The sequence below is a fragment of the Notolepis coatsorum genome (genome assembly GCF_963971535.1).
Source record: "Notolepis coatsorum genome assembly, chromosome: 14".
NCBI classification, from domain to species: Eukaryota; Metazoa; Chordata; class Actinopteri; order Aulopiformes; family Paralepididae; genus Notolepis; species Notolepis coatsorum.
Window position 1 is genome coordinate 48,984,199 of NC_140178.1, and position 11,044 is coordinate 48,995,242.

At 42.6% G+C, this 11,044-nt stretch overlaps 1 protein-coding gene across 1 annotated transcript; it reads left to right on the top strand.

Moving 5' to 3' along the window:
- Positions 1 to 4,235: 4,235 nt before the first annotated feature.
- Positions 4,236 to 10,598, top strand: cpsf4 (cleavage and polyadenylation specific factor 4). Its single transcript, XM_084328896.1, has 8 exons — positions 4,236 to 4,648; positions 4,946 to 4,996; positions 5,741 to 5,893; positions 6,384 to 6,479; positions 7,669 to 7,762; positions 8,542 to 8,614; positions 8,781 to 8,957; positions 9,503 to 10,598. Exons 1-8 carry the CDS (start codon positions 4,546 to 4,548, stop codon positions 9,569 to 9,571), a joined length of 816 nt encoding a protein of 271 aa, XP_084185022.1. The 5' UTR covers positions 4,236 to 4,545; the 3' UTR covers positions 9,572 to 10,598.
- Positions 10,599 to 11,044: the final 446 nt, after the last annotated feature.

Genomic DNA, 11,044 nt, shown 5'->3' on the forward strand with positions numbered 1-11,044 from the left:
AGCTGAAGCATGTGACGCACTCTTTCGCTGGGAATAAGCTACACGCTTGAGGGAGAGCACCATACATTATACACTGAGAAACACGGCAAAGTGGCGTGATTACCAAACCATGCCGCATTTCTCGGAGACGCTCTCTGATTGGCCGACGTCAGTTTCTACACTGGTTAAGCTTAGGTTCAACCTCGTTCCCAGCTTTATCTCGAGAGATAGTTAAGGTTAGAGTTTGTCTTAGTTCGTGACGGCAAGTTCTTTCGACGGTTAAGCTTAGGCACTCTTTCGAAGTTGGTTAAGGTTAGTTTGTCCTAGAGCATGGCGATAGAACGCCAGGTAGTTTGCAGGCTGTTCGACGCGGAAATGGGCAAAGACACAGCTCGTCACGCTATTGGGCAAACATGTCAGTGGCCAATCAGAGAGCGTAAGTCAGTGCCAATCAGAGAGTGTCTCCGAGAAATGCGGCTTGGTTTGGTAATGAATGAATGAATGAATGAATGAAAACTTTATTTAACAGATTGCAGAATGGGTACAATACAGTACGGCTCAATACATACAATTGTTAAGGGGATGCAGACCTGAGAAAGACGTTTGTCTTGTTTCCATCAGGGTCCCCCATTTTCAATTCATATAAACATTTATGACATACACAACATACATGACATTTATGGCATAGGGACATATAGGTATTTAGTACTGATACATTTGTGACATAAACGGTATTCCAATATACAGTACTGTTACCCCTAGATCCTGACAGAGTATATACATATGATGGGGAGGGGACTGTACATTAGGAGGGGGTGGGTGGGTGGGAGAGAAATATACATACGGCGGGGAGGGAATATATACATGCGGTGGGGAGGAGACTGTCTATTAGGAGGTGGTGGGGGTTTTGGGCATTTACGGTGGCCAGTTTCGAATTGCAGCCTCCCGTAGGTGCTCTTTAAGAGCGGTTTTGAATGTGGGCAGGGATTCACATTCCTTTACAGCTTTGGGTAGGGCGTTCCACATTGTTGTGGCATAATTGCTAAATGTGTTTAGTCCCTTGTTTGAGCCGAATCTGGGTTTAATATGATTTGTTGAGCTTCCTCTGGTGTAGTGGTTGTGGTATTCACTGACCTTTGGGAAGTATTTTGACATGTACATGGGCGTACATGGGCACCCCGGTCGTATAGTGTATCTTGTAGACCAGGCCCATTGCAAGTTGCTGTACTCTGTCGTCTACTCTAAGCCATCCTAGGTTGTCAAAGTGGGCAGGGGTGAGGTGGGTTCTGGGGTTCAGGTCAAGTAGTAGTCTGACCAGTTTGTTTTGTGATGTTTGTAATTTTGTTTTAAGCGCCTTTGAGGTGCTTTGGTACCATGAGGTGCACGCATAGTCATAGTACCCTTGAATGAGTGCTCCTGCCAGAGTCTTCAGGGTATTCTTGTTTACCAGAGAGGAGATCCGGTACAAGAATCTAGTTCGTTGGTTGACTTTTTTTATTACATTGGATGCCATTTTGTCACAGGAAAGATTTGCCTCTAGGATGGAACCCAGGTAGGTAATTTCGTCTTATTGTCACCCACTGTAACTGCGAAGCCGTCGGTCTTGCTGAGTTTGTTATTTGAACCGAAGAGAATGGACTCTGTTTTGCCCATGTGTAATGATAGTTTGTTATCAGCGAGCCATATGCAGATTTTGCCTAGTTCCGAGCTGAGGGTTTTTTCAACCTGCAACTTGTTCTTGTCAGAGACCAGCAGGGCTGAGTCGTCCGCAAACAGGAACAAGTTGCAGTCACAGGCTGACGACATGTCATTTGCATAAATTAGGAAGAGTAGCGGTCCTAGTATGCTTCCTTGTGGAACACCACAGCTCACTGTGAGGGGGGGGGGATAGAGTACCGTTTACCTCTACCATCTGTTCTCTCCCCTCCAGGTAGGATTGCATCCAGCTCACTGATAAGCTATCAAAACCAATTGCTTTTAGCTTGTCCATTAGAATGGAGTGATTGACAGTGTCGAAGGCCTTTTGTAGGTCCAGCATGACCATCACGCGGTAAAGTGGGGTTTTCAGCCTCTCTCTCTGGAGCTTAACGGAGTTTCGATTCCTGGAGGAGCTTGTCGCGGCTCATGCGCATGCACGCGCTCAACCAATCAGAGAGGGGTCTGCAGAAATGGAGCTCAACCAATCAGAGAGGGGTCTGCAGAAATGGAGCTACGAAATAAAGCTGGGAACGTGGTTAACGAAATGTAGAGACGCGGTTGTTACCGGAGATTTGCCGCGTCTCTACAATTCGTAGCCGCATTTCTGCAGACCCCTCTCTGATTGGTTGAGGCCATTTCTGCAGACCCCTCTCTGATTGGCCGAGCGTGCGCATGCGCATGAGCCGCGACAAGCTCCTCTAGCCAGGAGTCGAAACTCTGTTAAGCTCCAGAGAGAGAGGCTGAAAACCCACAGTTGTTACCCGACGGATGGGAGCCGAATCCCGGATCCGAGTTTTCTGATGAATAGCCCCAAAACATGGAGGTCGCGAACGCAATTTATACGCATGGAAGTATTGATTACGCCATAACGAATCATTAAAAAAATATACCGTTAACTGGAATATGTTGTGTGTGCCTTTACACATATGTTGGATAGGATTATGTAATTGGTTTGTCATTAAAAACCAATAGGCTTCGCTGACCAGAGCTCTCTCAGATTCAAAGTTTTAAGCCTGGAACATACATGTTTCGGAACCAATGTGTAACTAGTAATTAATTAACCCAGTTAATGCCTTAAGAGAAAGAGTCTGGTGGTCAATTGCTACGGAAATGTTGTGTCTTACTAATAATAACTAATTCCTTGGTCAATAGAAGTCTCTGTGATACTTTCTGAATATGATTTGGGAACATCAAATGGGCAGGCCGCGAAATAACAACGTTACAATGTACAGTTTCTGACAGCTGGCTGTGTTGTGAAATGTGCATAACGTTATGAATAAACCGCGAAGTCACGCGAAATAACGTTATATGCGAATCTGGTAGTACATTTCCAATCAGAGAGGGGCTTCGCTCAACCAATCAGAGAGGGGTCTGCAGAAATGGAGCTCAACCAATCAGAGAGGGGTCTGCAGAAATGCGGCTACGAATTGTAGAGACGCAGATTTGGAGATAGCTTAAGGCGGAGTCACCAGCGTCACTGAGCCGCCGCCATCTTGCTCCAGTTAGCCTTGAGTGAGAGTGAGTGAGCTGCACAGACAAAAATACTCATAACTCGCTGAAATATTGACGGATTTACAAACGGGTTGGTTTGCTATAAACATCAAAGATGTAGTTATGATACTGCATACTTATTAAAAAAAAAGGTTTAAAGATGTTTTTTTTTTTACAAACCGCTTGAATCATAGCCACGTTAATAATGCTTGTAATAAACCAAACCGTTTGTAAATCCGTCAATATTTCAGCGAGTTATGAGTATTTTTGTCTGTGCAGCTCACTCACTCTCACTCAAGGCTAACTGGAGCAAGATGGCGGCGGTAGCGCGGGCAAGCTATCTAGTGTTCTATATATATCTATGGATTTGCCCGACAGTTTTCTCGGCAACCGTCTTCCGGTCTGACTTCCTGTGCTAACGTTCTAATCTACACTGCTGCCACCTGTCGTCACGGAGGGGAATTGCAGCCATTTTGTATAAATAAATAAAACTGGAAAATACGGGAACATATTTTAACGTAGGCGGGAGAGAGGATTGCCCTGTTATAGAATAGAACGGGAGAGGCTACAGTATTGTATATAATTTTGTTTCAGATGTATGTCTTGTGAATTGTTTGATGAATTGCACAATGGAACATTTGTAAAAAGAACATAACCAAGAACTGGAAAATGAAAATAAAAACATTGTGGAAAAAAAACTAGCATCCCACTTTGTGAGGTACAGTACATGCAAACTGAATGAGCATTTTGTGAGCCAAATGACGACTAATAATTATACTAGTCTTATCTGGGATTCACATCCACAAAGAAAGAAAGATAATTTACTATGCCTGCTAGGCGTGTTCAACGAGATCAGAGAATGTCGATTCCTATCACACACAGACAATATGTATAATGTATCACCAATATATCTATGCAGTGCACTGACTCAAAGTTCAGCATACACATTTAGTGAGAATTGCTTTAAGCACGTGAAGTTTTATTATACATATATTTCCATTAAAAAAAGTTCTCAAAAATCATTCGATTCGATTACACATGCCTTTCCACCCAGGTCAAAGTTCAATCAGCGCGCGTTCTTGTTCATGCCACCAAATCGGAGACTCGGGGAACGGCTCCATCCTAACCAATAAACAACAAATTTTCTCACCGTCTAACAACATATAATCAGAGATTATCAGAGCCGTTTGTTTATGATCTGATAATTTTGGTATCGTTGGTTTGTAGTCTACTCCTACCACGTTAGATTGCCAGCTAGCGTGGCTAGCATCGTTAGCTGGCGGATCTAGCTAACGTTTAAACGAGCTACTAGCGCCCGTTCCCCCAGCTGACTTCACAGCGTTGTTCTGTTGATCGGAACCCTGTACACTTGCAAACATGCAGGATCTTCTATCTACCGTGGAACACCTCAAGTTTGACCTGGAGATCGCCGTGGAGCAACAGCTTGGTGCCCAGCCCTTGCCCTTCCCAGGAATGGACAGTGAGTGCACCTACTGTAGCTGTAGCCAAGCAGGCTACGTTAGCCACCTAAGTTACGCTCAACTGCAAAATGTACAAACACTTAACGGTACGACAACAGTTCCATGTTATGAGGTGGCAAGAGAAAAGTCAAATGTTTCAAGCAGCACTGACTATCCTTTTGGAATCTTGCTATAACTGGCTGCCTTGCTTAAAAGTGGGGAAATACTTGCTATGCTAACGTTGCATCTTTATTTACCGATGAACCTGTCAGTTTTTATTTATTATTAATTTTTTATTAATGTCCCCACCATTACAGAGTCTGGGGCAGCTGTGTGTGAGTTCTTCATGAGAGCAACTTGTGTAAAAGGTAATAACTCAACACGACCAATAAGCAATACTACTCGTGTGTACTACAAATGACTGATGATGATGATATAGGAATATAGGATGTATGCACAAGCGAACACTGACGCAGGTTTATCATGTACAGATGGAGTGAAAGTGTCTCTGTTCACAGCATATTGTACACTGCACACTTGTGGTCAAGCTACAAAAAAGCAAGTTTGCAGAGACTTCAGGTGCCATAATAATGATGCCATGAGAATATTACTCAAAAGACCTAGATGGTGTAGTTCAAGTGAAATATTTGTGGCTGCACGTGTCAATACCTTCCAACTGTTGGCTAAATGACTGGTTTTAACGGACATTAGGCTCAGTGCCACACGTTACCACTCATCGATGTGGAGACATTGGCACAGCGGTCTATGTGTGGGACATTGATGTGTATTTTAACTTAAGTGATGTTATTTTTGCCTGTTGTGTGTAATTTTAAATAGGTTGTGTATGTTTTATCTGGACCATGAGTCTGTATTAAAGTTTGATTGATTGTGTGAGACAGAGAGACAGTGTTGCCAGATGGGAAATCATCTTTCCAGAGTCTTAAAATTATCGTTTTTGAGTGTTTACTTTAAAGGAAATGATCCTTTGCAAGTTCTAACTAATAGAAGAATGGACACACCCACAGCCAAAATGCACCACAGTATTTGGCTGATAGATTAGCTTATGTTAATTTGAACACCCTGCAAAAATTCTGTGCCTTGTGTCTGTCCAGGTGGGATGTGTCCATTTCGTCATATCAGTGGAGAGAAGACGGTGGTATGTAAACACTGGCTGAGAGGCCTGTGTAAGAAGGGGGACCAGTGTGAGTTCCTCCACGAGTACGACATGACCAAGATGCCAGAGTGCTACTTCTACTCCAAGTTCGGTCAGTCGCCCCAGTGAGAATGTTTTGTTTACATGTCGCCTAATGAATTTCTTCCTCTTCCTTGCTTTCATTTTCATCAACGTGTGCTTAGCTGTAATCCCTATCTGTTAGAGATGCACCGATACTGCCGTCCGATACCGGTCCAGTACTACTAAAATACGAAACAAAGAACCATGTGTAATATGGCAGAAAACAAAGTAAAGTGACTTTCTTTTGGGCATGTTTGGCACACCGAAGGATCCTAGATCTTTCTAGTGGTGAAACATTGAATATATCTTATTTGATTTTTTCCGGTGACCCCAAACTAACTGTCAAATCCTATACTCTTCAGTAAAATGAATGGATGGGATTGGTACTTCGTATCAGCTGACGGTCAAAGTTTAAGTACTCTGAATCGGTATCAGCATTGGTGTATCCCTACGTCTATCAAAGTAATGTGCTGCGGTACCAATATTTGGCTGTATTTCTGTTGGTCTGTGTGTCCTTCCAGGAGAGTGTAGCAACAAGGAGTGTCCATTCCTGCACATTGATCCTGAGTCCAAGATGAAAGACTGTCCCTGGTACGACAGGGGATTCTGCAAACACGGTAAGTCACAGGAGGACAGGAGGAAACCAAAGTGGACACACTGCGTTTCCGTTTCAATTTCCATTCCATTTTTGGGGGGGCACTACGATGATGGTAGTGGACTAAATATGATGGAAGTACCACAATATCAGAATCAGAATCGTCTTATTACTCCCCTTAGTATTATCTCCACCAGGTGGAACGCCTGGGGAGAGATATTGTAATAGGGGGTGTGTGCACATGTTTTTTAGTGCTCCAAGCACTAAAATATTTAAAACATTTGAACTTTTAGCAAAAAGAGGGTTGTGCTTCTAATAGGTTAATAGTTGCTTATCAACAACAGCTGCAGCTGAAACAGAGGTGCCCAGTGAACATGCAAACTTAGCCTGCTGGTCCACCAGGACAACCGCTTTCTCCTCAGCTGAGCGTACTACGGGTATTGCACTACCACCCCTGCAGGTCTTATATAACAAGAGGTGCAAATCCAGAGCCTGCAGAATAATGAAAGACCCTCACCACCCCAACAACAGCCTGTTCAAGATGCTGCGGTCAGGCAAACGCTTGTGAACACCAGCAACTAGGACAGAGAGACTTCGGCTCAGCTTCTTCCCCCAGGCCATCAGTCTTGAACACTGAACTCTCCACACACAAGCACACACACACAATACACACACTGTATACGCTCACACACTAGCAGTCACTTTAGCATGAACACACACACACACACACACACACACACACACACACACACATGCTGCACACGCTCACACTCAACGGTCAATTTACACAATGAAAGGTCACTTTAAAAACAAGAACGGGAGTGGTTCTTGTATAGTAAACAGATGGATATAGCAAGCTAGCATAAAGACACATAGTATAACTGTAGATTGTATAGTATAGCATTGTATAGTAGTGTACATAAGACCCAGTGCCTCATCCGTAGCTAACAGTGTATTGCACTATCGCAGGACCTTAGCATGTCTTACCATGCTTTTTGTAAACTTTATGTACATACAGTATACCTATTATGTCTTATTATTGTATTATTGCACAATCGTTGCGGACAAGACCCCCCGCATTTCACTGTATACTTGTATGCCGTGACAAATAAAAACTCTTGACTCTTGACTCCTCTTCAGTGGAAGGATAACCGGTCTCATAATTAGTCTGTCTCTCTCCCTGTCTGTCTATCTGTCCATCTCTGTCTCAGGACCTGAGTGCAGAAACAGACACACCAGGAGAGTGATTTGTATGAACTACCTGGTGGGCTTCTGTCCAGAGGGGAAATCTTGCAAATTCATGCAGTAAGATCCTGTTTCATTACTTTTATATTTCATATTGACTTATATTTGATTTTGACCTACCCCTGAATTATATTACTTTTTATATCTCATTGACTTATATTTAATTCTGACCTACCTCTGAATTACATTACTTTTTATATCTCATTGACTTATATTTAATTCTGACCTACCTCTGAATTACATGACTTTTATATCTCATATTGACTTATATTACATTTGGACCTACCTCTGAATTACATGACTTTTATATCTCATATTGACTTATATTAAATTTGGACCTACCTCTGAATTACATTACCTTTATATCTCAGTAGTTCTTGCTTCCAACATGGCTGTCTGTACCCACATTCAAAAGAAAATGCCTAGTTTCTGTGCAGTGTTAAGAGTGGGTAAAACACTGTAAAAGCATGATATTACTGTTCTACTGTAACTTGTTCACAAGACACTTGATTAATTACATTTTTGTTGATACATTTCAACACATGGCATCCGTTGTTTTGCACATAGCAACCGCTGTCTCTTCCAACATTGAGGGAAAATGTGTGTTCTGAACACATTGTTTATTAAATGTTTTTTAGATTTAAATGTGAGAACAATCAACAAACAAACAAAGTTTACAAAATAATTACATCTCATCTCTAAGAGACGCATACTATACACATATACACACATCTACATACAAATACATTGTTAATACATATATAGATATGCCTGCTTTTACCAGGTTGCCATGTGGTTATTATTCTTGTTTTGTTTATTAAATTTTTTTCCCCTTCCAGCCCTCGGTTTGAGTTGCCCATGGGAGCCTCTGAGCAGCCTCCTCTTCCACAGCAAGTCCAGAATATGTCAAAGGTTAGAAGATGCACACACACACACACACACACACACACACACACACACACACACACACACACACGTATAACAGTTGAATATTTATTCATGGTTATTTTGGATGAAACATTTCACCCTTCCAATACTACTACTTTGTGGTTCCTCACATCCTGTTTTCGTGCTCCAGCCTGTGCCTACGATTGGTCGTCCGTCCATGTCTCTGATCCAGCTGACCAATCCCGGTCCGGGCCCGGGCTATTACCAGCGGCCACAGTACCACCACAACATGGGCGGTCCTAACATGCAACACAACACTGGTCACACCCGAGGCCCCCGGCCACTCGAACAGGTCACCTGCTACAAGGTGAGACGTCCGTCCTCCTCGTGTCCTCATTACGATGACCACGTCTTCCGTGATGTTAACCACCTGTTGTTTGCCTACCAAGATGTCTGCGATGAGCTACTATGTTTGTTTATTTAGGATCCCCATTAGTCGTTGCCTTAGATACAACTTCCTGGGGTCCACGCACAAGACAAAATTAAATATAACCATCACATGATGTACATTCACACAGTTACAATTATCAATAAAATCAATTAGGATAGAAGAATATAGGACGTTTTCTCACCAGAATAACGTTTTAACATTTACTTAAAACGTTCTTTTTACTTCTTACTTGTAAAATACAGTGGTAGTCTGTTCCATTTTGACATAGCTCTATACATTGCAGTTTTCTTTAAAGCATTGGTTTTAGGTAAGGGTAACGTGAAGCTTTTGGTAAAAGCACGTCTCGTATGATAATGATGTTTTATCACGTCTTGTATGATGATGTTTTATCATGTGTGTGTTCCATACAGTTCTGTATTCATGAAGTCTTCAACATCTCTCTTTCTCTTCACTGTGTCTAGTGTGGTGAGAAGGGCCACTACGCCAACAAATGCATCAAGGGCCACCTTGCCTTCCTGAGTGGCCAGTAACCTTCAGTAACCCTCATGTCCAAACACACGCACACACACACACGCTCTGTGGTTTTGTTCTCTGATGTGCACGGAGGGGATGGGAGAGAAAGGAAGGACAATACAGGGAGAGGAAGCCATTGCAGCCATTTTGGGGCACGGCCTGCAGTCCCAAACCGTACGAGCTTCTACTGCAAAGCACAAACGTTACTGTACGTCACTTCCGGGCCGTGATTCCACTGACCGATCCGGAATCGCTAGGAGGGAATTCAAACATTAAACATGGCTTCTCCGGTCTGCTGTTGGACTTTTGACAGAGGAGAATGACAACACTGAGGGCAGCATCTGCATCACCCTGGTCAAATGACTTGGTGTTGAGGGTGAATCCTACGGTCCTCTGTCTCGCATCGCATCTATATTTCTGTACATGGTTTGTATTGTATGTTACAAGGACTCTTCTGGACTCACAGAATGTTCTAGTAACAAGAGACATTGTAACCAGGGCCAGTATGCATAGGTGCCTTTAGAATAAGAGGGCTGACCTGTGACCAGTTTGCTCCTCGACCAGTACTCTATTCTGATTATATACAGGTGAACACAGATCTGATGCCCTGTTCACACAGGACTAGTATCACCTGGGGACCTCTAGTCAATTGTTAAAAAATAAAAAAATAAAAATGTGATCTTAAGCCTGTGTGAATATGCCATGTCTGCAAAGTGTAGCACTATTTACCTAGCATATCTTGGGGAACCTAGAGGTGTTCTGATTAGTCCCATGTGAATCGGCATCGCAGTCATTTTGGGGTCATTTGTTCTTGGTTGTAGTAAAATCAAAATCATGTTTTAAATGCATTTTCAGTGCAAACGTCAAGTCAATCTGCTTCACCTCAGCATGGAGATTGATAGGCCTACAGTTGCTTCTTGAAAAAACATAGTTCCATCCAAAGTAGGTGCACTTTCTGTAACTGTTACCCAGTTCATTATTCCCCCCCCCCCGTTGGATTGTCATATACCGGTATTTGATTTATCATTAAAAAGATATATTGAAGTACTCTGCATGATTACATTTTTGCATCAGGCAGTGCATTAAGCCTTGTTATAAATGAGTCTGAGGTTCCATTTTGAAACAGTAAGGTTCAATCACGCACCCCAACTGTCAGAACTATGAGCGTGTCAAGTTCAATCTTTGGACACCCGGGTAAAAACATCCTGTGCGACTGCCCGTCTGGAAATAACGGGTCAGGTGGGTAATGTAATACTAGTCCCATGTGGGCTTTAAAGGGGCACTTCACCAAAAGAAACTGCTGATTTATTTTGGATATAATCTCACACATACAAAAATGTAAATGTTTTGCACACATTCATTTATGAAAAAATAGCAATACCTTGTCTTATAGGGAATGCTACCTTACCATTTCATTGAGCTGTAATTAAGGATTCAATTTCCCCAATCACATCACTGGTGGCTATATTGAAACTAATTTACTCAATAAC

Excerpts from the sequence above, each read along its gene's own strand:
- cpsf4 (XM_084328896.1), top strand. The coding sequence starts at position 4,546 with ATGCAGGATCTTCTATCTACCGTGGAACACCTCAAGTTTGACCTGGAG. Across the intron at positions 6,480-7,668 it reads CAGGGGATTCTGCAAACACG|GACCTGAGTGCAGAAACAGA; the intron begins GTAAGTCACAGG and ends TCTCTGTCTCAG. Across the intron at positions 7,763-8,541 it reads AAATCTTGCAAATTCATGCA|CCCTCGGTTTGAGTTGCCCA; the intron begins GTAAGATCCTGT and ends TTCCCCTTCCAG.